Source organism: Aquila chrysaetos, chromosome Z (assembly GCF_900496995.4).
Source record: "Aquila chrysaetos chrysaetos chromosome Z, bAquChr1.4, whole genome shotgun sequence".
Taxonomy (NCBI): Eukaryota; Metazoa; Chordata; class Aves; order Accipitriformes; family Accipitridae; genus Aquila; species Aquila chrysaetos.
This window is the reverse complement of record NC_044030.1, coordinates 12,368,701-12,395,718: the sequence shown is the minus strand read 5'-3', so window position 1 is coordinate 12,395,718 and position 27,018 is coordinate 12,368,701. Positions and strand designations below refer to the sequence as shown.

Below are 27,018 nucleotides of genomic sequence, written 5' to 3'. Positions count from 1 at the left end.
AGTAATGCTTCTGTCATGTACTTCTGCTTCTGGTTATGAGCCTGTTATGTGTAAAAGGCATGCTTCTTCCGTGATTAACAGTATATGGCCAACTGGTCACAACCTGTTTATATCAACAGTACCTTACTTGCAGCCCATTTTTCTGTGTTGTATGATACTGGCTGATCTCAGGAGCATTAGGATGCAGAGATACAATGAAGAAGTTTCCTGAGCATGAAAGGCAATGGTGGCAGAGAGGGGAGGGAGGGATTGTAAGTAGTTGAGGTATTGCCTCTGGCTGAGATACGATAGCTAGCTGTCCTTGTTCTGTGTTCACTTCACTTTGCTGAAAAAATATTTAACTTGCAGTATGATGTAGACAATTTTCTTAGGAGTTGAGAGGTAAGAAGGAACAGAACATGTGTTTAAGAAGCCTTTCCCAGTGTCTTCTGTGGGACAAGCAGTAGTGGTCATGAAAACCAGGTAAGTACCTGGAGGATTACAGAAAATTGGATAACATGACTATTTTAGAGTGAAGAGCTAATAGTTGTGCTTCATCTTTGCCTTGATACTGATGTGTTCTTCACTGCCTCCAGTCCTTCAAGCGCAATGCATACCTCATGTGAGTTGCCTCTAAAGGCACTTAAAAATAAGGATCCTAAACTGCACTTCTAGTGCATTCCATCTCATGGCTATTCATTCCAATTAGCAGGGATTGTCTGTGCAGATCAAAACCAACATGGCTACTGTCTTCTACAGTCATGATACCTCTTCAAACCCCAGAGATGGTTCTTAAGACGAAAAAATTTCCTCTTCAATGGGAGGAGAGTAAGTGGATCTAAAACTGCTTATGTGGGTCTGCTAGTAACTACCCATTGTGGTATTGAAATGTGGCACTTTTTGTCTTGCACTTTATAGAACTAGAACACTAACTGAAGTTAATGTTTCCATCTACTAAAATAGAATTAGTGATAAAGTCTTGTTCTGTCTGCATTCCTGATTCCCACTTTTCTTAGGAGAAGCCCATTGCTCAGGATTTAATCCTGAGAATAGCTTTGATGCATCAGAGTTGAGTGAGGTAGACCGAATAGATTGTGGTGGGACAAGCAGTGGTCCAGTCATGCAACCAAAATGTGGGAGTGATGATGTGGGGAAACTTGCTCTATGCAAGCTGCTGAATCCAGTCATGTGAACAGGTGCAAAGGAAACTTGAAAAGCCTGGAAATAGACTGATGTTGTAGGGAGGGAGAAAACCTCCAGAGCTATAGTAGTCAGATGAAACTCTTGGATGTCCTTATGTAATCCTTGTTCTATGACTGGATGTCCAGATATTCATAGGTTGTGCTACCACAATAGCTGCCCTCTAATATCTAGGTGAGACCTTCAGACTCATCCTTCCCAAGTGATGTCAAGAAGGAATTGTATAAAAAGAGTGCTTGATGACCCTCTTCTAAAGAAGCCTGCCTGAATTTTTATACATCTTTTCAGCCCAATGAATTCTAACAAAAATAACCTCTCTTCAAGGTCAGGTTCTGGAGTGAACCAGGATGTTGTTATCAGTTTATTAAGGAGAGTGGCATTTGGAATACTCTTAATGGTGAGCACCTGGCAATTGCTGTGGCTCTTCCTCTAAAGGCACTCTTCACAACAGTTATCTGCAGTATATTTTCCTTGAACTGCTTTGCTCTTCCTTGATAAGGAAGTGCTTATGACTTACTGCGCTGTGTGGGTGTAGCCAGAACACACAGCTTCTTTCTGTCTAATCAACATTTTCCTGCGTTTTTTGCATTTTGAAACTAATCTTTCTCAAGCTAAATGTAGCCACCCTTAAAACCTGCAGCACTGCTGCTGTATTTCAGTGAAATGGTACTAGAACACAGACCTGTGCTTCTTTTCTTCTGTCCTTCCTCCACCCCACAAATATTTGGGTAGGGAAAGGCTTGTGTTAACATAGGGATTGTAAGTGACCTGGGATTTACGTATTTTCCACTGTCTTTTGTGAGAAGCAGGGTGTAATATTCTATGAAGTTGTCTACCTGACATGTAATATTGTCTGACTTGGAGAAGGTGAGTGGAACCTGTGAGGTCTTAAGGTAGCCATGTTCATTGTGGGGCCTCCTGCCAATAAGCAAACAATTAATACTGCAGTTGTGTACTTTTCAGTCCAATAGCAATAAGTTACTGTTGTTCATATTAAGGTAGCTGCTTTTTTCATGTAAGTCTTATGTTAAATTTATGTAAGAAGAGTCAAGAAGTGAACTAATGCAGTCATGCTGGGGTTCTCACCTGCCTGATGCTCTATGTGGAATTTCTGGAAGCAGAAGTGGTCACTTGTGAATAGCTGTGACTGGTTCTGGTATGTGCTGTTTCTGATGGCAGTTTTCTCCCTCAGCATGAGCCAAGACACTGGTAAGACTAAAAGCCAGGGCCGCTGGTTATGCAACAGCAGGATTGTTCATCAGTTTGGTGTTTCTGCTCTGCTGTTAGTGCCTCTATGCATAATGTGTATGCCATTTCAAACCCCTATTCGACATGAAAAGAAATTAGTGTATTTGAATAACCAGGAGAGTTAAGAATAGTGGTTTTGTTCAACTTCAGTTAATTGTTTCTAGCTATGGTTCTGCTAAATAGGCAGACTCTTGTGTTTTGTGGTAGGAATTTGCTGAAAGTCAGGTTGATCATAGATCTTGAGCCAGAAGTAATTAGAAGATTGCTAACCTGAGTGGTATCACTGAACTGTTGTTCAGTCATTTTGTCCTTCAGCATTTTGAAACAGTGTCTTGAAATTTCTTATTGTGGCATCTATTGGGATGGAGGATGATGGGTGGGAAGCAAAACCACTGTTGACAGTTAACTAAAGTTGGAGGTGCTGGGTAGCTACAGCACTGCAAAGGTTATAACAGAAGAACACAGGTGTACTCAATATAACAAGTGCTCCAGGCAAGAAAAGATTAAACAGATGGTGGGGGGTGGAATTATTTCAGTATAATACAGCTGTAAAACTTTGTGTTTTCAGGAGATGTCAGTGGAGACTCTGCTTGTGAAGAATTCCATAGGCAAGATTTGATATGGGGAGGGAAAAAATCCCAGAAAGCCAGAATAGTGATGAGGAACTTGCACAATAGATCAAGCAGTAGTTGCTGTTCAAGGCAATTTCCTTCTGCTTCAATTCATTCTCAAGTGTTTTTTTTCCTCTTCTTTTTATAGCTTGCATACAACTGTTCCTTAACATTGAAAAATTCAGTTCTGAAGCATCTGTAAAGGCATGACACATCTTGTCTGTCTCCTCTTGATAAGGAAGCTGTCACAAACAGCCTTGAGGAGGTAGACTGTGCAGTAGAAATGTCGGAACAGAATTGGGGAGATATACCAATTTGATACATCAGTAGTTTATCTTTATTAAAAAACTCTTGAAGCACAAAGCTTTGTTTCTTGATCTTCCTTGTTAAGTCTGTTAATTCATTGAGTGCATTGACTTCCTTAGAAGGTAAGGGTAGTGTCGGCAGGACTCTTCTGAAAGAAACACTGTCTTGGCACTGGTCTGCTTTTACTTGCCTATTTATGCTTGTAACAGTAGCAGGGATATAAGCTTGGTGAAAAAGTGGTGCTTATTAGACAAAATGGGCTATTCTCCTGAGCATAGGTGGAATGCTTTAATGTACTCTTGAGAACACTGTTGTCCTGGGCCATGTTCTACAGTGTATATTCTCTGACAACTGGAGAATGGAATTGCATGGCAAGTGGAGGACTGTGTAAAGAATTGTAATCTAATGAGGGTGAAATAAGCAGTGTTGAGCTAGTATTTTAAAAGTTGAATGCTACTTTGCACATAATTTTTCTGGAGTCTTGTGTGTGTGAATTCTTTCTCCATTTATAGTGATGAATTGAGTAACACAAGTATATCCTTTGCTTTACTGTTGGTATTTCTGTAAGGGACACCTCAAAGGTATCAGTCCATCCACAGGACATATGGGTGATATGCCATCCTATTTTTTTCCCCAACATTAATGTAGATTATAACACAGTACTAATTTGAAACTTTACTAATAGCATGACCTAGGGGTGGGAATTTAGGTCTCAGATACTCCTTGTCTTTCTTCCCTCTTTCTCATTGCCTTATCTTGCCTGTCAAGCATTTTTACTGTTGACAATTGTGGAAGGTAAAGTTGATATGTAGATTTAGCATAATGTATTCCTGTACCTGCAAGTGTATTTGAATGTTAATGAAATATAGTATAGAAGAACTGCCATTTGCCATGGCAGATAGAATAATAGGATGACTACATGATGGATCTGTAAGTTTCCACCACTTAGGGATGACAAACTTTTCAGTAACTCTTTTTCCAGTTGTGGGGAAACAGGACACAAACTTAATGTATTCAGCTTGTGTTCAATGCTGTTCTAATGACTAGAGCTGGTGCTAGTGGTTAAACAGCCCTCTACTGCATACTTAGCTTTTTTAGTCTTTTAAAAACTATCAAAGGTACTTCAGTTATATTAATGACTGAAATGATTTAGAATTGGAGGTTGGCAGACACCTTGGGATATTTTCTGGTTCATACCACAGTTTAAAGCAGGGTCAGCCTAGAGCAGGCTGCCCAGGACAATGTCGACTTGGGTTTTATATGCAGAGAGTCTGGATCCTCTCTGGCCAAGCCATTCAGTGCTTGTCCATGTTTGCTGTGGGGATAAGTTTTCAAATGTTTAAACATAGTATGTTGTCCTGATGCTGGATACATCTGAAAAGAGTCTGGCTCAGTCTTCTTTACTCCCTTCCATCTGGTATTTCTACTGGTCTTACCAGTAAAGATCAAGGTGAAGGAGGCATAGACTATCTCAGCCTCTTCCATGTCCTTTGTCACCAGGTTCCCTGCCCCATTCTGCAGCAGGCCCACATTTTCTGTGGTCTTCCTTCTGCCTTTCTTTTTCCAGGTGTCTGTCTCAAGTTGACCTAAGTCTCTGGTTATGCTGCTAAGTTGAATTAACTTCCACACTTTTGAAGTACACATCATGTAATCAGCCAACTTGCTAGCGCTTTAAAAAAACCCAAATACTCAGAATGCTTTTTCCTCCCCCTATATTAAGGTATAAGTGCTTGATTTTTAAGAGCTTGTTTTCACTGGCTGTTTTTAGTTCTGCTTTTTACACTTCTTACCATCATCAAGAAAAAGAGCTATGAAGTAAAGATCTGCAAACTATATTTTTCTGACTTAGTGAAAAGGTACCATGCTTTCCATCTTACCCAAGAGCAGTTAATATCCTTGAGTTTAAAGATGTAACTTGGGTAGTAGTTCAGTATCCTGTGTTACATGATGGGTATACTTTTGTTTGTTTGTTTCCTCTGCAGGCTGTTAGGCTATAGTTGGAGACTTGCTGTGGTATATACTGAATGACTGAATGTTCTTTTTGAAATTACTGTTTTATTTGTAACCTACTTTGTATGTTGTGAGTTGCATGAGAAGGATACAGTAGTTACTGGAGATTCGTTTTTGGGAAAGCTGTGTTTGTGCAATACCAGATAAGTTCTTGTTTTGAGGACTTGCCTAAAAGAATGCCTCCAGTAGGAGGTCTAGATGAAGGTAATTTTAACCTTGTAAGAATGCCAATAACAATCAAGTATGTTTAGAGTTTGCTTTTCATACCTAACCTCTAGGGGAGGAACCTTACACTATCTAAACAATAGTTTACATTGTTAGATGGGGGGGGGGGGAAAAACCCTCTCCTGTTGCAGAAGAGGAGTAAAGTGCATTATTGACAAGTGATGGCTGAGTAAATGTGTACTAAGCTTGTTGTCTTTGAGTGTGTAGAAGCTATTGCTAAATCTCAAGATAGACCTTTGCCACTGCTGTCTACATCATTTCTGCAGCCTTTGATTGAAAGTGTTTTGGGGGTAGGTCTTTCATCTGTGAAGTACTTTACAGACTTGTTAGAGGAACTCTTGTTTCCTCTGTGTTTGGGCTTTACTGCTAACAAGTAATCCTCAGAGTTCTAATCTGCATGCAGGACCACTTGGATTCTAGTGGCACCTGAAATTATAGTAGGCTCTTCTTATTTAGAAAGATGGCTGTTTCTTTAGGCAAATTTGTGTTTTAGTTGAGAGCTAATGGAAGAAATCCTCATTTGTAATGTTTCTTGAAAAGTTCATTTGCATGCTGGCACTTACCTTTTCTGTTTGCAGTGTTTGCTCTTCTTTTTGATTGTGTTTAGCATTAAGGGTGCTACATGATGGCTTTCTCTCTGTGACTGAAATCAGATAAAGGTAAAAATCATTTTCTTGTTACAGAAATAGCTAAATGTCTTGCTTTTCTGAGCCAGTTCTCTAGCACCATTCTTCTATTTTTGAACTCAAGCATTTCCTCATCTTAATTTGAATGATTTCTAAATAAAGAACAAAAATACTAATGATGGAACTGGAAATAAACTGTCATAAGTCTTTGAGCTCAGCAAGAAGGTTTTGTAGTACTTCTCAATGTCATTTCTGTAAAAGGGTTCTATTTTGACAAGTTTACCCATTGACAAGATCTGTAAGAGAAAATATTACAGCATACCAAAGGCATGATGGTTAGAAGTATTTCTTTGTATCTCTGGGAGGACTTTGTAGAAAATACCATAGATTCTGGTCCATTTTTGTGTGAGAGGGAAAAATCCCAAGAGTTAAAAAAACCCTTCAATTATCTTTGTCTGTAGTGGACCAAAGTTTGAACTGGAGCTACTGTTTGTATGGTTTGAGCAAGACTGAAGTACTTTGGAGAGAAACTCTTGTGTTGGCTGACTCGATGGATGTTGGCCAGCTTAGCTTTTGTGGCACAAATAGGAACTCTTGTGCTTCACCAGGTTTTGACTCAAATTGCTTATTTTGAGTAGAAGAAACAGCAGATGTCTGGTATCTATTTATGTAGTAGAAGATGGTGATGAAAAGGTAGAAGACAGGCTGAATATTTTTAGGGTAGTCTTTCTGAGTAAATCTACTAGACCTATAGCTTCAGAGCAATAACTGTAGTTGACAGGTTCATTAAGTTCCTTTGCTTATCAGAAAAACAGGCCTAGTGAGCACATCCAGGCTTGTATGGCTCTTTCTCTTAAGTCTTAAACTCACAGGAGAACTGGCCATCTGTTTTAGGTTGTGTATAACTGTCAGTGTTTAAATAACTTCATTCTGTGCCAAAACTTTGTGTCCTGTGTACCCGTTGAGCTGAGCTGGTGCAAAGAATAGAAAATGGAATTAAAAGCACTTTGGCAATCTGTACAAAAATGAAGTGTGTTATGAGCTAAGGAAAAGTTACTATTTTGTGCCTCATGCCCATAAACATGTCCAATAAGTTTGAGTCATTCATTATGTGGTATTTCCTGGTTGTGAGGCAGTGTTACCCCTGTATGACACATTGCACTGAGGAGGAAGGTAAGGGTTTAACTCGGTAAGTTAATGGGTTGAAGGAAATTCAATATAAACAAATTTGCATGGTAGTGGAACACTTGATGCATGAAAATTACTCTAAACTTACCCAATAAATGGGATTGGGTACAGTGGTACTTTGGGAAAAGTGAAGTTGATGTAGCATGTCGAGACAGCCTGGCCTGGCACAGTGTCTTTTATTTTTTGAGGTCAAGTATCTCTTCAGATGCCAGGTGATATGGTGCACAGTATGCTGGGTAAGTATTACTGAATGCACACAATTTCTGAAGAGAAGCAGGTAGTCCTAAATATTTTCAAAGCTAGAATAAAGATGGGCCTGGACTTGCTTATTTTTGAACTCTAGTTGTTTTCTGATGAAAGCAACTGTTTTTAAAGAGATTTTTTTCCACAGAGAATATAAAGGGAAACTTTCAGAAGTCTCTTACCTGATGATTTATCTGCTAGAATTGGGTGAGATTGTTGGTACTGGTATATTAAAGATGAAAGGAAACCTGCTTGAAGAAACAGCTTGTCTGTTGCAGCATTTCTTGTGCCACAGGTTTATTGAAGCAGTTCCAGGAAGCAAATGGTTTGCCTTAGATTTGAGAGATAAACTGATGATGCTGGTAATAATCAGTAACTTTTGATGCCTATCTATAGCTACTGCTTATCACTGTCAAATTTGGGATTTCCCATTTTTGTGCAAACACTATACAGTTTGGACTTCTGAAACTTCAGGTGTAAAGAAGGTTGCCTTTCGAGTGTGTTCAGAGTTGCTGGCAGAACTTCAGGGATTATTGGTATGAAAAAGCAGAAAGAGAACTGCAAGGTTGTTGGGTGTTTCACCTGATAGTACCTGGGGAATTAACCACAGGGTTATGTGTTTTTTCTGTCTTCACAATTTGTATCTTTTTGTGTATGTGTACTGCTTGTAAAGATGCAAGGGGTCATTGCCAGGCTCTGAGTCTTAGCACAGTGCCCTAGGTAAGGATGCATCCCTTGTGTGGCATCAGTGAAAGAAGTACTTTCACAGCATCCCAGAAGTGGGAGAAACAAGAGTTTGGATGAATGTCTTGCTAAATTTGAACATAACCTCCTGGGTAATAGTATCTAGGGTTTGCATCATTAACAACTGAAACTAGGTATCTCTATTCTGCCCATCTTTCAAGGAAACCCTTTGCAAGTATATCATGGGGACTGCTGTTTTCCAGCCTCAAACACTGATTTAGTTGGTCAGGTATTCTAAGAATGGTGTATATGGTGCTTTACTGAGCTGAATTTCAACTTTGGGAAACAGAGGATGTTACTGCTGGAGCAGCTGTGGGAGTTGAAACATGGCAGGGTCTGTAAAATCAGGCTTGCAGCTAAAAGATCTTGTCATGGTTGGACCCTAGCCAGCAACTAAGCACCACACAGCTGCTCACTCACTTCCCCCCCCATCCAGTGGGATGGGGAGAGAATTGGAGAAAAAAGTAAAACTCATGCGTTCAAGATAAAGACAGTTTAATAGGACAGGAAGGAAGAAAATAATAATGATAATAATAAAAAATAAAAATAATAAAATGGCAATAATAAAGGAATTGGAATATACAAAACAAGTGATGCGCAATGCAGTTACTCACCACCGGCCAATCGATGCCCAGTTAGTCCCTGAGCGGCAGTCCCCCCACCCCCACTCCCCCCAGTTTATATACTAGACGTGAGATCACATGGTATGGAATACCCCTTTGGCCACTTTGGGTCAGCTGCCCTGGCTGTGTCCCCTCCCAACTTCTTGTGCCCCTCCAGCTTTCTCTCTGGCTGGGCATGAGAAGCTGAAAAACCCTTGACTGCATATGGACATTAATTACTAAGCAACAATTAAAACATCAGTGTGTTATCAATACTGTTCTCGTACTAAATCCAGAGCATAACACTAGAAAGAAGATTAACTCTATCCCAGCCAAAACCAGGGCAGGTCTGTTTTGTCTGTTCTGTGCATAGATTCTGAAATCTTATCTAATCAAATTCAGTTGTTTGTCTTTTTGTTGTTGAAGTCTGCTTTTTGCAGGTGGCTCTACATTTGATAGACACTGGGATTAAGCACTAATGTCCCTTACTAGGACATTAGTCTTTTTTCACTGAGTAACAAGACAAAGTTGATGTGCTAAACTTAGAAAGCCCCCCAGAGCTCTCTAGCTAGAGAAAAAGTATGGTGTGGACAATCTGGATTTCCAGACAGGATGGAGGCATGCTCTTTTCTAGGAGCAGTGATTTGATTGACCACTCAGTACCACTAACAGTTTTGAGATGACTAGTGTATATCTAAAAGCTGTTTCCCAAAAGTTGCTGAGACACATCTGACTATAGCAGGCTGTAAGGATTGGTAACTGGTGGCTTTTTTCAAGGGGTAAACGAAACATTCAGATATGAAATGCTTGGAAATAAATGTACTGTGTAATGGAGGGCTCCCAGCATCCTAGAGCTCACCTGATGAAGATTTTATTCATTTCTCACTGTCATCACTTACCTTGTACTGATAGGGTTTAACATTTTATGTCAGTTTTGACTTGGGATATCCTTCTCTTCTTGAAACTTCTTGTAAATAATAATAAAATGCTAAGGTACTGAGTTCATTTTTTTTAAAAGCTTTCAGGAATACCTGTTTTAGCTAGAAAAACTTGACTAATACTCTTTTCCTGTTTTGCAGTCTTGTGCAGCACTGTTGTTGGGGGTACATGGCTTTGTGGGGTGAAGGAGTTTGTTTCATGGATGTGGTAGTAAGAACATTTCCCTCTGTAATGGACTCCCATGATCCCATGATTAGGTGGTGTTGAATCACTGAATCACAAACGCTTTGCTGAAAACCAGAAGGAACAAGCAGTCCCAGGAGCAGATTGCTCCCTGAGGTGAACAGAATCTGCTAGGACAGCTTACACTGGTGCAGTTTATTCTGGGTCAGGTAATCCAATTGTGATGGGCTTGCAAAACAATTGATGCCACTTTTCTCCACTTGCTTGTCAAGTGGGCTCTCTCAGGCAGCTGAATCACTTCTACCACTTACTCCTTTCTGAGGTCTGTTGAAAGATTCCTGCTGCTGCTTTTCTGCCACCTGTCTCAATAAATGTAAAAATCCACCCCCGGAGTCATACCTCTTCTTAGTGCTTCAGAGAAGAGTCTTGCTAATAATGTTAGTCTGTGTAGCTAATCCACTTACTGTAGTGGATTCTGTAGAGAACTATAACAATCTGTACTTTGCATAAGCAAATTAGAATGTAACAGACTGGTGTGACAGTTGGGAGACTGCACCACTTACTGTTTTTTAAAATGTTGGAACTAAGGATAGTTCTTGTTCTGTTTTTTTCTCCACCATTTTATATTAGTTTCTGATTTACTGTTCAAAGACTGTTTCCTATGCAACACAGTTTCTGCTGGTTTTGGGAGCCTATGGCGGGTGGTAGGGGGAGAAATACTTGCTATGTGTTGTAAGTCAGCTATGAAGAAGCGTTTCACTGAACAGATAGCGCTCACAGATTATTTTTTGAAATTCTGGATTAATAGGACATAAAATGTTTTTGATACTGTGTGAAAAATCTAAAGGGAAGAGAAATACAAGAGCATTTCTAGCGGAAACAATCCTAATTTTAGGCTGTAGTGCCTTAGCATACTAACCTACTTCTGAAATACCTGTTAGTGTCTTTTCAGCTGGCAAATTGTTTAAAGGCACTGCTGCTGTGTGCTACAGCTTGGTGTGTGGTTGATCTACCTCTCTTCCTTGAGGTTTACCTGACTTCTTTCTGAAGGGTTTATTTAAGGATGCTGGCTTTATTGTGTATTTTCTTTGACTAATGAGGTAGAAAGCTCAAAGCTCTCTGTAGCACAAACAAAAAGTAGTTTATTGTTAAACTTGCTGGAACAAAATGCTTTTTGTCCGTCCCTCATTCTGTGTCTCCCCAGTGGATTTGTGAATCTTTCCATGTGTTAAATGCTACTGTGAAACAAGGAGTGCACCTGTCGAGTAAATTGGTGAAGTTTTTTGTATTCAGCATAAGTGTCACTTTCCTGTTACCAGAGATGGGAGACCTTTAATCTTACTGATTTTTTTTCTGTATAGACAGTGTTTTTTTTGAAGCACCTGGTATGGATCAGTCTTCATGAAAGCTGAAAACATTGAGTAGCTTCTGAAGCTTCTCCTGCACCACATCCCTCCCCTTCCCTTTGCCCTTTCTGACACAGAAGATGAAGTAAATGCATTTAACTTAATCTTGAATGCTTTGGATTACTTAGTATGTTTTTAGATTGATATATTATGAATTTCATGTGTTATGAAAATACTCTGTTTGGGACTGGATAACTTAGAGTTAAATGATTCAGTCAGGAGACACTCTGAAGACCAGAAGTGTTTTGTAAGACTGGAAAAATGCTTGTAAAATTTTAGAGGAGGTATGGTGAACTTCCTGATGCAACCTTGACCTTCAACAATGACCTTCATAAAAGCATACTAGTATATCAAAGGCCTGTTGATGACTCCCACTTGTTACAAATAAACTTGTCAAGCTCAGGTTTGAGAGGACCTTGTTTTGGTGGAGAGAACTGACAGTATTCCAAAGTCTTGAGTTTGGTAACCTGTCACTGAGACTTAGTGTGTACTGTACACTTATGCTTTTTTAATGAAAAGTTTTACATAGTTCTGTGTGGGAACACCTAAATAAATTTTTTTGGTGTTGAACCAATGCATGGATCTGTTCTTAACCAAAATTTGTCCAAGTTGCATCAAGACCTGATATTCTTAGATCACCCATAGTCACCTGCTGCAAAATGAGCTTGAAAATCCTGCAGCTTGGATTGTTCACCTGACTTCAGTGTAGCTGATCACAAGCTCTTGTGTTGAAGTCTGTGTACGAGTTATCTTTACAAGGAGGACTTCTATAAATCAATGTTTAAAACAGGTGAGTACTTCAAGGATTGAGGAATGCAGACATTTTCTGCCAGCAACTATCTGAACATACCAGATGGCATACCATGTCTGATATGCCCTTGATAATGTATCCAAGAGATTACAAATGGGGTGGGTTGTTTTCTGTGTTGGTTTTACATGCTTAGCTATGGTATAGAGATCATTCAGTAGCTGATGCTGAGTACAGCCAACTGAAGGATGCTGGAAATGTGGAGAGTGTTCAGTGACTGAGCTCTGAGCTCTGTTGCTTTTATTGTAGTAATAAGCTTTTCTTTGTGGTTCATTAGATGCAGCTGCAGTGAATTAGAACCAGCTTAAATATAACTCAGCTGATCTGCTCTGAATACTCTAGGTATTTTTGTCAAAAGTTACAGGCTTGCTTTCCTTTCAGGTACTTACTGGAAAGAATGTTCAGTTATGGAAGTTTAAATGTTATGGAACACAGTTTTTGAGTTTGAGCTATGTTAGTTCTAAAAATTATCCCAACTTGCCTCTTTATGCAGAGGATAAAAATCAGTTGAGGAGCTGGTAGTTTGGAGGCACCCATGTGATTTCTCTAACCTCTGATACTTAACAGTCTAAAAATAGTTACCATATGGGATGTCTTTATTGTGAGGACAGCCCCAGCTACTTGAGAACCTTTCTGTGTTTAAGCATTTTCTGTGCCTAAACATTTTTAGCTCTTTCTTCAACTAGATGAAGTTGTCATGGCTTTGAATGAGAGCTGCTGTCATTGTCCACAGATCTAGGAGGAAAGGGAGTTATTTTCTCTAAATCTAGTAGGGGTGGATGTGGCAGCATTCTGTGTTTGATCTTTTTTTCTACTGGGTCTGTTTTAGATCTCAGTTAAAAACAAAGTGTAAAAAACTTTGATCTTACACCAGTGAAAAATAGAACAAATTTTAATCTTAACACCTGACTTGTATCTGTTTCAAGCCTGTCTGTTACAGTTGTTTAACCTTCTAGCAACCTACTGAGAATTTGTAGCTTCAGTGGAGGTTATTCAGAGATGTGCCTGCCAGACCCTACTTCAGTAGTTGATTTTGCTGCTGGTAGGAGTTCACAAACTGCTCAGAGAAGTAAGAGAATATTTGATACTTGCCTATGCTAAGTCCATTTTCCACTAAGCTGTTGTATACAAACAGAATAATCCTTACAGAGCTCTTTCATGTTCTTTCAAGATGTGCAGTAAAGAAGGCAATATCTAATGTTACATACACTTGTGTGGCACAGGTTATAATTAGTATATGTAACCTATCTGGTATTTTTCTGCTGGCAGTTTGTGGTAGGTTTGGGAGATGAGTTACCAATAGTCTACTTTTTGCAAATTGGAAATAATTACTGTACTACAAGCTTTTGTCATCATCAGTCAAATGATGCTTGACTGCAGGTCCTCAGTGTCAGGATGCTGCTCTTCATGTTTCCTTCTGCGGTATCCTGATCTCGCCCTCCTTTTGTCTGTCCCTGTGTCTCGTGATGGCATGGACTTCATCTAAAATGACTTGTAGGATTGTGACTAACTTTTGCAGCCTTACCATGCACTGGCTTTTTAAGTCTTTGCAACATCAGGCTCCAGAGCTTTGGTATGGTTAACTGAAATTCTGCAGTCATGAGTCTCAAACAAATGTTCTTTTTAAGGATTTTTTTTTTTCTGTAGATTAACAAGTTTACTGCACATGAAGCTACTGCTAGCCTTAGGCAACTAGTCCTGATGTGTTCTCTCTGCCTTGAGTAAAAGAGCAGTAAAACTTTTGCACTAACCATTATGCACAGGCTGAGCACTTAACAGATCTTTCAGCTGAGGCACTGCCTTGCAGAACTGACTTGCAGGTAACTTGTAGGGACCTTGCATTTTGTACAGTATTCATGCAGGATTTGCAGTAAGAAAAGTTTAAATTCCTTTTTCCTTACTGCTGTTGTTAAGAAGTGTACTTGAACCTACTTTTCTACTCCTTTCCCTAAAAAACTTTACAAAGCAATGAATAAACTTCTGAAGGTTAAAAGTTGAGTGTTGACTGAAAGGTCCATTTAATGTAGAATGGTATAACATGCCTGCAGAAGTGAAATAAGTAGATGAACATCCTTTTTGACATCCGAGGTGGTTTAAAAATAACCTAAAACCCCTATGTTCTTGTTCTTTAATGTTGTACGTATATAATGGAACAGTGAAATACAGTTTTGATCTTTCAGGCAGAGATGTGTGGGTCATTGATACCAGGGCTTCAGGATTTAGAGGTGCTGGTGTGTGTATTAGGAAACAGGTGGAAGATAGTTCCAGTGTATTTTGTTGTCTTTTTGGTTGCAGGAGAGGAGGTGGAATGATGGCACTACTAGGAAAATGTAATGTCTTTCAGTGGTTACCTACAGTGTGAAGAAGGAAAAAATCCTTCTGGATGTGAGACAATATAGTACCTTGTATAAACCGACTCCTTTCAAATTTTGGCCATCCTGACTATGAGTTTGTTTCCAGAAGTGGATGATTGTCTTAATGTTGTTAGTCCTGCTGCTCTTTTAAATGCCCACACTTAAGCTCTGCTGCCCCCATTTTAAGTGAACAGCCTGTCCAAACGAATAGTGTGGAGTAAACATTTTTCTTCCTGATAGGCTTTCTTTTAGAGCTAGACTGTGCTGACATGTAATGAAACCCTTTTTCAAACTCAGAGCTGCCTCTGTTATAACTTGTTGAAGAATCTGTTCCATTGTAATCTGGATGGCACTTTTTTGAAAATGGGGTCTGTGGAAGTTCAGAGAAAAACTTACTAAAGCAGTGTAACGTCTGCCTTTTTAACTGTTTGGGACTCCTGTATGTTTTTAGTGGGAATCTATGATCATACAGGACAGTGAGAACCCATATCTGCTACTAGCAAGGTCTTTAATACTGACAACAGCAGTTTGTTCAGACTTCTCCATAGCACTGAAGCCTTTTGACCTGTTAGCATGTCTCCAGTGCTTACTTTTGATTTTTTTTTTTTTTTCTGGTGTAGTAAAACACATTCTTGACTTGATGCTGGTAAAGTGCATGTGTAAGTACCCTGCAGTTTAAGAGGTTCAGTACAAACCACTGTCATCTTTTATGCAAGTTAAAAATGCCAGGAGGGAAGATGCATACTGTTTCTCAACAGCCTTTATTAATTTACTGATGCCTTTTGTTAGCAAGATGTCCCCTTCCTTCCCCAAGCATAACATTCACCTTGTGAAAGTGGATTTGTTGCTGTTTTGGAAGTAATTCATTATGAAACAAAGACAAAAACTTCCAAACACAGATTCCTCTCTCCATGTCAGAGGGATGTCACAGCATGAAGTTCACTATCGGGTTTATTTCGAGGTATTCTTCAGCACTTGAGAGGTCAGCCTTTGGGTGCCATGGCAAATAATGTGATTTGACAGGTCTGCTATAAAGGGTGTTAAGAGACAAGCACGGTCTTAACTTCCTGATCTCATACTTGGGTAGCTGCTTTTACACGCAGCACCCTTCTCCCATGCCTCAGAGTTGGTGCATTGCTGTAGTGAAATGGTAATAAAAGTAGTCAGGTTAGTCCATATAGGAAGCAAGAGTATCTTAAGTGAGATAGCATCAGCATCATATTTTCCACCTGTTGATGTTCTCAAAGTACATGTCTGGTTGCTGCTGTGTCTGATTTCTCTGTCTAGGCTCTTTTTTGTCCCATAGTGTGTGTTACAGGGAGGTTTTGGGGGCATAGTGGACTTTATAGTGCTTGGTATACAGGGCAGGAAAGTGTAAGTTTATTCAGAGCTGTGTGCTGTTGGACTGGCTTTGTTCTTGCTGTCATGCTATCTTGAGACTTCTCAGCAACTTTTTGGTAGAAAAATTCTCTTGATTTTCCTTTGATATTAAAGTTTGAAGATGTGCACAGGAGAATAAAATAATTGGGAAAGATATGATTCTGAGTATCTGGGAGCTCTGTTGCAGTGGTGTACTTCTGTGACTACTGTTTCTCTCACTAATGAATTAGGCATATAATTAGTTTTACTCGGAAATGGTGTATTACTTCAGTTTTTTGATGCAATGATAAATCTCTTAAGACAGTGAAGTCAGCTTTTCAAATGTAATTTGAAAGAAAATCACCTACCCTGGAACCTGCTGTTAAAAGGTCTAGATTTCAGTAATATGTATATACAATGTTTAGTGGGTTAGACATAGAAATGTCTGCTGCATAAATATATTAGGTTGAAGTTTTAGTAGATTTAGGTATAACACCTGGCATAGAATAATACATGAAATAATATAGCATGAGAACCAAATATAAATGTGTAGGTTAGCCCATGTAAGGAACAAGGGTATCTTAAGTCAATTTAGGGATATTTAGTTTAGTGGAAATTGGAGTACTGGAAAACACTAGAGGTGGAAGACAAACTAGATACAGCTTTCCATGAACAAAAGGTTAGGAAAGAGCTAGAGTGTATGGAAGCCAAACGGCCCTAGAGACTTAATATGTTCTGGACAGAATGATAGGAAAGTATGATTATCAGTATTAATTATGATGTATACAATTCTTAGATTTAACAAAGGGTTCTGGCATCTTCTCTGCTGTGTTTCTCTGTTTTTGAATTTGTTTGTGCAGGGATTCCCATCCACAGAGATTAGAAACTTTAAGACTTGGGTAAGATTTCTGTGCTGACTGAAAGAGCAAGATTATTTTAAAATAGGAAAACTTCTTAAGTATCCATCTCTCTGCATTTTTAGTTGGATTATAGAAATAAAGATTTCTGCACATAAGTCATCTTAGTACAGCATATGGATCTGTCATGTTGTATCTATGTTGAATTATTCATTACTCATGGTATAGCAGGATTAAGAAACGAAGTTCTCTTCATCTGCTACTGGAAGCCTTTGTGCTGCATTCATGGAACTGCAGTGACTTCCTACTCCTGGTGAGGCAGGCGGGGGGGAGTCATAGCTGTCTAAGCTTATTTTTTCTAAAACATGTGATTATTAACTTCAGACCATTAAGAATGGTACTTAGACTGAATAGTTAGTCTTTATCTGTAATAGGTGTTCAGAGTAAACTCTTCAGCCATATTTTTTTCATATTAGTTCATTATGAATTGTTGGACAAGAATGGCTTGTTGATGTCTTTACTCTTTCTGGGTGATCTTAAATCTTTAAGAAGTGAAGTAATGGAAGCCTCATAAGGCTGTAAGTGAAGTCTGAGCTGCTCTTGACTAAAGAGGGCAGAAAATGCTGACTGAAAGCGTTTTGGTTTAAACAGTGTTCCTTCTGCTCTTCTGACCCCTCATGCCCAGCTGCGGGGAAAAAAAAATTTGTGCAGGTCAAGTCAGTTGGTGCCAGAAATCTGTATATTTGGCCTTACGTGCTACTTTGAAGCCTTTCAGCTGTGAGGGAAGGCAGGTATTTAGTATATCAATAGTGTTTAGCATCTGTAAGATGTGACCCTGGGTCACTGAAGCAATTTTGGACAACATCATGTCTTGGACTGTTCAGATAGTTTGTTTGCTATTATATCTGCTGTAATGCTGAGTTCATGGCAAACTCCTGTGCCTTTTTCCTTGTGTTGCTAGTTGAGCTCTTGTCTTACTGAAGATGCCTTCTTCCCCAGAAGGTTTAATGGAAGCATTAATTTTTCCTGTGCAAAAATGACTTGATTCTATGTGTATGTAATGGTGCATGCTTTAGTTTGGTTTGAATACTTTTTCGTGTTGCACGTAAGCTTTGCTTGTCATCAGTTTTAGAGCTAAAAGAAGGATGCTGTCTCCAACTTGTGACATGGCTGTCTGTTAGGCCACTGGTCTGGGCTAGTGGAGGCATATGAGTGCGCAGGCTTTCTGTTGCTGTCCCAGCCTGACACCACTTTGAAAGGACTTGTAAAAACAGGTGTGGCGGAGGGGAGAGGCATGGAGGCTGCTGCTTTTTGACTTTCAGCTGCTTGCTTTTTTCCATCTTTGTATGGGGTAGAGGATGTTGGTTGCTTGGCTAACTAGCTGTGTATGTGAGGGTTTAAGGGGTAGCGATATTCAGTCATGAAACTTCTTCCTTGCCTACTCTACACTTGAGATCAAAGTTTACTGTCAGAGACCGAAAACCTCCCCTGAAGGGAGGAGGTAGAGAGGATTCATCCTGCGGCTTGAAGGGTAGGACTGTGATGGAGATACCACGTTCTCAAAATATGGCCCAGTGGGTCTGCTGGCACATGCCTCTGTTGCAGTGTCTGTGATACTACTGGCTTTTGGGCCCAACCATCTCTCCAGTTTGCCAGGAAGTTGTGAGCAAGAGGAGTGCTGCTGTGAAAGATCAGTGGAGCAGAAGTGTTCCTCTAACCTTGTCTTCAGCCTGGAAGATGAGTCCTGTCATCCATTGCTGGGCCCTCCATTGCACTGAGGAAAGTTGGATGCATGAGTGACAAAACCTTTTAGCTATGTTCTCCTTCAGGTAGAGGAGTGGGAGAGTAAATGGGAGTAGTAGGTGGCCTTGAAGCTGATACATGCTTTCTTGATTAGGAAGAAGCTGTTTTTCTAACTTCTGTTTTTAAATTTGGGCATCTCTTCAGAGTCAGACTAACCTGGTTTGCTTCCTTTTCATGGTGCTTGGTAAAACTTAAGCTTTTGAAATTCCCGGTGGGGCAGAAGGATGTAAGTGCAATGTGAAAAGGGAAAAGTTTTACACAGCCCAACTGGAATAGTGAGATAAATGCTACAAAATTGGAAGTAAGCATCCTAGCCAGTTCAAGTGGAGCATGCACTGTATGTTTAGAAGTGGATGTTGACTTTGAAACGCTTCAAGCTATCAAGATGCTGTATTTGAAGAGTCCTCAAGTTGTACCCTTTCACCCCATTGAATCTGTTTTCTTCTGTTACTCTCGGTAGGCTCAAGAGGACTGCAGATGTGTAAGGCTGAAGGAAAAAGTCTGCAGTAAGATACTGTTACTTCTTGCAGGATACACAGGCATTTTGACAGAATTGTATTGCCTTGGAGAGCACTTGGCTGGGAGCTAGCACATGAGACTGGGACACAGTATGCACAAGCGTTTAAGGGAGTAAGAGCAAAAACTAGTTGGCAAGATTTTGTGAATGGTAGGGTGCTGTTGAAAACTCTGAGCATATCGAAAACTCTGAGCATATAATTGCCTTTAAACAATGGTCTCATTTAAAGTATTGATCAAGTCTGGAATTGTTCACAACTTGAGGCCTGAACAGCTGTCTGTATGATCCAGTGGTAGTTTTGGTGGAACTCCTGCTGAACATCAACAATATTGGCTGTGTTCAGACAGGCCCAACTTGACACTTAGTTAGGATTTCAAATATAAGAAAAGTAATAATTTTCCTTCAGCTGATTTTAAACTTTAAATGAAAGAGGGCAGTGAAAAGGAGGAAGAGTATAATTTTGTGTTATTTCATCCTGTGCATAAGCTAATTAACGCTGCATGTTGATACTGTCTTGCTCATGGAGTAAGTTATGTGAAGGGAGAATTGGTTATGTGTCTAAATTGACCTGAATAATTAGGAACATAAAAATGGTTTTACTTTATTGGAGTCTTACTTGAACTGATCACTTAACAGAATGCAGGTGCTTGTTTTCTTTACAGAAGACTATTACAGTTGCTATTTCTAGTATGGTTTCTAACTTAAATAACCCTGTACATTTCCCTCTCTTTACTCCAGCTGACAAGGTGATTAGTCAGTAACTGCAGTCAGACAGAAGAACTCCTGCATGGTCTCTGGATTACTCCATTGTCGAGCAATGTCCTCACTTTGTTGTACATGTGTTTATTTTTTCAGAACTGCTTGCAAATCTTTATGCTGGCTTCTTTCCTCATACACTAGCAGCATTAGCATGGCATTGTCTAGAGCATCCCATAGGTTCTTAGGTGTTTTGCAGGAATGCTAAGAGTTTCCAAAAGCATTGCATACTGTGTGGAGACATCTTTTTAATCTGTGTATACTTTCTTAGTGTTCCCTATAAATTTTTACATTCAGCAGATAACTTGCCCTTTCTTCCTTCTGTCCTTTTAGTGCAGTTACCAGGGCTATCAAGCTCCTCCAGAAAGCAGAATTCATGGCTGTACTGATTGCTGCTTCTTGTTCAGCTGTCTGCAATTGTCCACTTGTCTTCTCATTACCCACCTGGAATGGGCAAGTCTGTCTTGCTGCCTCTTTATCCTTGCTGAAAGCTTCTGCAGACTTAACTTTTGCAGCACCAATCACAAGGATGAATTACAGTCCTTTTGCTTGCATCCTATGTGACTCTTATATCAATCTTCCATCTCTTCACTCCCTTTCTCACTGTGCCATTGAGGCCAAGGTATGGAAGGGTTAAGTGATATTACTTATTTAGGGATTCATACAAGAACCAGTATGAAACAAATTCCCTTCTAATCTGCCACCTTAGGCTGTGTAGCTGGGTTTTATTGTTGCATAGGACTCCTGCTTTCTGGTCTTACCATTGCCTGTATTTACATTAGTAATGTTGTAAGGTATTTGGAAGTTTTGAGACCACCTTATTATCAGAAGATAGTTCTAAGTTTTCTGTGAGTTTTTTGTGTCTGTGTATTGTATCACAAAGTTCTTCCTCATAACTTTGCATAAATCAAGAGTTAATCTACTGGTTGGTTCTCTTGGGCTGAGTGAGTTTTCTCCTGGAGTAGTACCCTAATTTAAATAACTGTGCCCGTAAATACATTTTGGAGGTATTAAAATTTTTTGCTGAGTTCTGTTTTTTTAAACCAAAATTCATCATCTAGGTTGTCAGGGCTATTGCCTTTTACTGAGCCCTCAAATAATGATTTTTTTTTTTCTTTAAGGTGTGTAGCAACACTCTTCACAGACAACAAACAGCTTATCCTTGCTAAATAACCTTCATTACTGTTGTGAGTCTAAGTGGTGTAAATCCTCTGTAAAACACACAGGGTATTTAAAATTTAAAAAAAGAATAGCTTTATTAGAAGCTGAGACTAAAGTTCTGGTTTAGGCCTTTATATCTGGAAGATATAAAGGACATTGTACTCAGCCATGGGGTTCTGCTTGTTCTGCTATCTGGTGTTATGAAAATGAAATCTGTAACATCTGCTTGTCCAAATAGCACCACATAATTGTTGGGTGCTTTCATTACATTGTCTACCCAAGAGGGAAGACGGGAAATACTAAATTCTAAAGCATGTTCTGAAAGTCTCCTGGTGTGTAACTCTTCAGGAGGATCTTCAGGAGCATGTTTAGCATTTCTTAGGGTTTTATCAGGAGCATTGTATCATCTGTGACCCTTGAGGCTGGAGGCATCTCATGGTGCAGCTTCAGCTGCCTCTGAACAGTGGTAACCTGTTAGAGGAGACAGATGTGATTAATATCTGGTGTCTGGCCACATAAATTCAGGGTGCTGACTTTTCTGTAATCATCTTTATGTAATAATACCATTTAGAAGTATATAGCTTAACCAGGGCAGGCATCTGTGTAGTGATTTTTGGTGTGGTGTCTATAAATAGAGGTAAATTCTGTATATAAAACCTATGTGAAACAGTTGGGGTTTTTTTCCCCTCAGTGACAGGGATACGCAGGTATGAATCAAAACAGGTGGTAGGAAAGGCTTTGGCCAGAAGTGTGATGCACTAAAGGTTTCTCCCTAGCATGTGCACCTGAGGTAGTAACAGTGGTTGAAGGCTTTTCTGTTTTGTCATCTCACCTTTGTTCAGCCTCAACATTGCCAGGGTCCAGCCTCAGCTTCCATTTTTAGCTGAGCATGGGCAGTTGAAAAATACCTGTTTTTTAGAGAAAATAGTAGACCACTGTGACTATTGTTTTGCTGGTCTTCATCTTTCTAGCTCTGCTTTATTTTTTAAAGCTCTTGTATAAAAATCTACTGTTGATGTAATGGAAGTTGTTCTACGGCAACCAGAACTAATCGCATAAACCATACGGCTTTTTAACTTCTGATGTATTTGGCCTTTAAAAAAAAGAAAAGCCTACTTACTTCTCTGCTAGGCAAACCTTACTTATGACTTGAAGTGCTGCTAATTAGAAACTGGGATTCACTTAATGCCACAAACAGTGTTTAAGAGTGTTTGGATTTAAAATCTTTACTGTGCTTGGTGAATTAAGTAAGTTTATTGAAAGGTAGATGGCTCCCATGTACTGCATATTAACAAATGGAACCACTCAGTTTGCTGAACTGAACAACTGTCTTCAGTTTTGCTTTCTTTCAGGACTGTAAAGAAAGAGCAGATTTCTTTTTCCAACGTTACGTAATTGTTCTCTTAATCTGAATGTATTTTAAGACAAACTTACGTTTCTTTAATAGGCATAGAGCCCTGTTTCCTGAATTTACGGATTTCTTAGGTTTTGAGTGCAGTAACTGCTGAGCTATTTTAATAATCTGAAGTTTAATACTGTCTCTGAGGCTAATAGTCAAAAACTGTATTGGCTTTTTTAATGGTACTAGTGATTCTTCAGTAAGTAGTTCACTATTTTACTAAGTAGTTGAGCATTTTACAACTTTTTTTGATACTATTCACAGTTTGAATTCTATATTAATATGCCAGTTTAATGTTAAAGTACAGTGTTTAGGCTAGAGACTGGTTTTTAAGAAACTATTTTTTTTCCTTTGGTATAATTAGCTATATCCTTTATTTCTTTCAGGTCAGGTAGAAGTGTAAATAAAAGGGTAAGAACTCTAGTTCTCTGAATGAGATGTGAAAGAGCATTCTGTACAACTTTGAAAGTAATAAAAATGGTAAAAGAATTGGTAGAGCAAACTTTGGTTTTGAGACATAATGCTGCGGCAGAGAGCTGACTTGTACATTGCTGCAAGTACCTTGTGGAGCACTTCAGTGAAGACAGATGTGTTATGCAAACTGGAAGCACTGCAAATGAGAGGTGCTCTTTGCTTTTTTGAAAAGTGCTGCGATGCTTGAGGGCATGTTGATGTCTCTGTAGCAAGTACAATGAAGTCCTGTGTGCACAAGTAAGCTGTCCTATGCAGCCCATGGCTCACAGGAAGCAAATGATCTGTTGTTGGTCATGCTGCTTTGCTGAGAGCCATAGAGATCCAAGTCTTACTCACATCACTAGAGCCTCTGTAGGACAGTTTTGTAGACTGCTACTTTAATGCAGTCTCTTTAATAAAGCTTGTCTGGACTTAAAAGAAGTCAGTTGAGACTTTAAGCTTTTGTTCATGTAATAAGCAGTTTATCAAACATACTTGGCTGTATAAAATGGAGAGCTTCAGAAGTGCAGTTGTTAGTATTGGGTTTGGGTGGAGACCAGAGAGAATGGCTTCCAAGCTTTCAGCTGATGCCGAAGCCTCAGTATTGTGCATAAAAAGAGGTGATTAAAGGTGTTTATCAACCTCAGTTAGAAATAAAGACCAGGCATGAAGTCAGCTAACCATATGGACTTTGGTAGCAAATTGAAATGAAGACTAACTTACACTGTTTTAAAACAGGAAAAGTTTTGAAGTATATGTTCATAAACCCTGGATGCAGCAGCCTTCCAAAATCTGAGTCCTTGGGTTTTTTTATCAAGTTTAGACTTGCCTAATCTGCTAACCAGAGGCAAGAAGGGTTTCTTGCATTTATACCAGTCTCAAGCTGTGGCAACAGTCAAGAGTCTTCTATTTGTGTCAGTATTGCAATTATGTTTAACATCTGGACCACTTGTAATCATCTACGAATGGCCCATTAGCTTTTGTGGTATCCTAGCACTACTCAATTCAAATCCAACTGGGTTTGCAATGATGTTATATTTAAAAACAAGCAACAATGTGCTTGGGGACAAAAATACCCTTATGAGGAACTCTTGCATATTTTGCTCCAGTTATTCCACTTGAGAAATCCTTAAGTCTGCTGCTACTTGTATGTCCAGTGGTACTCCTAAACAGCTATTGCAAGGAAATTTACTGATCTGTCTTGTGCAAAACCTTAATTTACTTGATTTTTAAACCCTAGGATTTTAAGAACAGACTGGATTCTAGCAAAGTAGTTTGTTGTCTTGTGTATTTTTTGTGTGTTGGGAAAGGCGTGTAAGGGGAGCTGTTTTTCAATGGTGCATGGTCATCTTACATGCTAATGGAAAATCAACTCACTGCATTTTCTTTCCTTTTACTTAAGTCTTGAAGATTTAAAAATTTGTTTTGTGGTATAGTTCCTTTTAGTCATGGTGTGGTTCTGGAGGTAGTTTCCAGCATAGATGCAGGGGGAACTAGACTGCATTATCTTTTAAATCTCCTTAAAAATAAGCATCTTATTTCCTGTAAAAAAAAAACCCCAAACTTTAGGACGGAATTTGGAAATATTAGATTGGAATTGCCTCAAATCCAGTTAAGCCACACTGCATGGACATGCTGGGAATATAAATGCAATTACTGTAAATTTGTACAAACTGATTTGTTGCATTATCTTGCTAATCTAACGTACGGTACTTTTTGTGTCCATATTGCAGACGGCAACTCCAAACTAACATGGCAGTCAGACTGTGTGATGTGGCTTCTCTGCTTAGAAGTGGTTCGTGGGCAGCAGAGCCTTGGACTGGGGTCTGTGGGATTTTTCTTAAATTCTGTAGGCTACTTTTTTACATGTTAATAGTGCTGAGGCCATACCAAACTCTTTAATCTCACATTTGGAATGTTAACTCCTCTCCTCTACCTTAACTCTCCTGTATGTTAACTCTCCTCTACGTTTTGTTACAGGCTGTAGGTTGTGTCCCTATTCAGTGAGAGCCTGAAGCACACTGGTGTACCATGACAACTTTTTCCATAATATGGTGATCTCCTGTAGAAATTAACTGCAGTGGCTTGCCTTTCTAATGTCAATTATAGTACTAATTCAAAAAGCCCGGTGGATAATTGAAGAGTAGTATTGTACTAAAATGGTTTTGGTATGGTCTGAATACTAAACTGCAGTAACTTTAAAAACCTGTATACTGTGTATTTTTGATTACTACTTTAAAAGTATATTTACAAGTCTTATTCTAAGAAATTGTTTGAAAACTGTAAATTTATCTCCAACTATTTTTCTGGGTGGAAAATATTTAGTAACTGCTGAAGATCTGCTTTGTGTTTTATGAACAGTTGTATTCAACCTATCAGTGGAATATGCATTATTTGTAAAACATATTAGTATCACTTTATTCAGAGCAGATGGTTCTATAGCTGAGAAATGCTGTAATTTCAGCACACACAGGCTACTGCAGCTGTTCACTTGAATGTTGGCTTAGGATCTCGTTATTGCCACCTGAACATGAAAATAAATGTGCAATTAAGCGAGGATTGTTTGTTGTCCTTGCTAAATCCTGCTAATTTTGATCAATGAGCACTTTAAATTTAAGAAAGGGGGGGGAAGAAAGCAATCCTAGAGAGCCTCAGTCAGAGCACAGCATTTGTGGCTACTAAGTCTGCCAGATAAACTACTTCTCAAAACACTAGTATATCTCAGTTGGGATCATCTGCTTTCTCATCTCTTTAGCAGACTTGTTTCATCACAGTGGCAGGAGCAGGTTACCCCTTGGAGTTTGTCACAAGGGAAGAAAATGTTGTTCCAGTTGTAGCTCCTCAGGAAAACTAGATTGCATTTTTATATTAAATGTTCTTAATAGATGCATCTTCCCTTTTTTGTGTTGTGCTGAAGTAAGCTCTTGGAAAATAATTCTGTATGCAGAACATAGAAATGTCTTCCCAGGAATATTTGAATTGTAGTTTAAGACACTCAACTTACTCCTCGTGTTTTTAGGAAATTCAAATTTGCACTCCTTGAGTACAGTTGACCTAATCAGCTGTTTGGGTATGCATTGATTGCATGTGCTGCTTTGACCAGGACAGGACAGAACAGATAACCCCCAGAGGTCCTGGCATTACACTGGGATTTTACAATAGGCTTTTTTGTGTGAGAACTCCTCCTAGAAATTTGAGTATGAGGTTGGATTTCAGTGATTGCTGGATTTTTTTTTAGTGAAACTTCTTGAGTATTGCTTCTCAGTTGAAATGTTTATTACTGGAGAATTAATTTATAGAATTTTCTGTTGGACGTTGTCCTACATAGTTGGTCTCAAACAGGGTAGGCTGCCCAAGTCTTGGATATTATTTGTCTGCCATTAAAAATCTGCTGTATTTACCAGCTGTTACATTTCAGTGACTGATTGAGATGGCAGAGAACCTTTTGTACATGTGATAGCTTGTGGGCAAGTACTGACACTTCTCCTAATGATTGCTGCTGTATCTGCTAATCATACAGTCAGTTACTCTGGGGTGAAACAGTAGTTCCTGGAGTGGTGATCACTCCCTTATTTTGATGTCTAAGAGTAAATTAAATTAAAATACCAAATTTCACTGTTTTCAGGGTGCTGGGGAGGGAAGAAGTGAGAACAGAAATTGTCAGTTTAATCAAATAAAAGTATTTAGAAACCTACTTCCAACCTGGAGTGACAGAAGGTTGACCTAGAGGTTATCAAGGAAGAGTTTGTTTTCCATTCCAGCACATTCATATATCTCTGAGTATCTCCTTAAATCACTAATCTTGCTTTCTGCTATTGCTTATGAGAAATAGGCTCAGGATACAGTTAACACCCACATCTTTTTGAAAATTATAACACACTATCACTTTAAAAGCTACATTTCATATCATTTCAGTTATCAGTTGTAAGTTGATAGAACTGATTGCCCTTGCAAGAGGCCAATTCTGCCTGGTAACATCTATACTAGAAAGGCTTAATCAAGGGAATTGGGGAGAATGGAAACTAAGCTTTGAGTGTTGAC

At 39.1% G+C, this 27,018-nt stretch overlaps 1 protein-coding gene across 7 annotated transcripts in view; it reads left to right on the top strand.

The window, feature by feature from the left end:
• The window catches only part of ELAVL2 (ELAV like RNA binding protein 2), a 90,649-nt gene that overhangs the window by 19,681 nt on the left and 43,950 nt on the right, over nucleotides 1-27,018 (top strand). For 4 of the 7 annotated variants that reach the window (XM_030005392.2, XM_030005387.2, XM_030005389.2 and 1 more), the window contains one exon: nucleotides 24,711-24,801. The exons of 1 other annotated variant lie outside the window; for it this stretch is intronic. In XM_030005392.2, coding sequence (XP_029861252.1) covers nucleotides 24,730-24,801 — 72 coding nt within the window. In that variant the 5' untranslated portion in view covers nucleotides 24,711-24,729. Of the gene's footprint in view, nucleotides 1-6,220; nucleotides 6,239-21,414; nucleotides 22,936-24,710; nucleotides 24,802-27,018 lie in introns of those variants that run through there. 2 more of the 7 variants (XM_030005390.2, XM_030005388.2) reach the window with 2 other exon arrangements.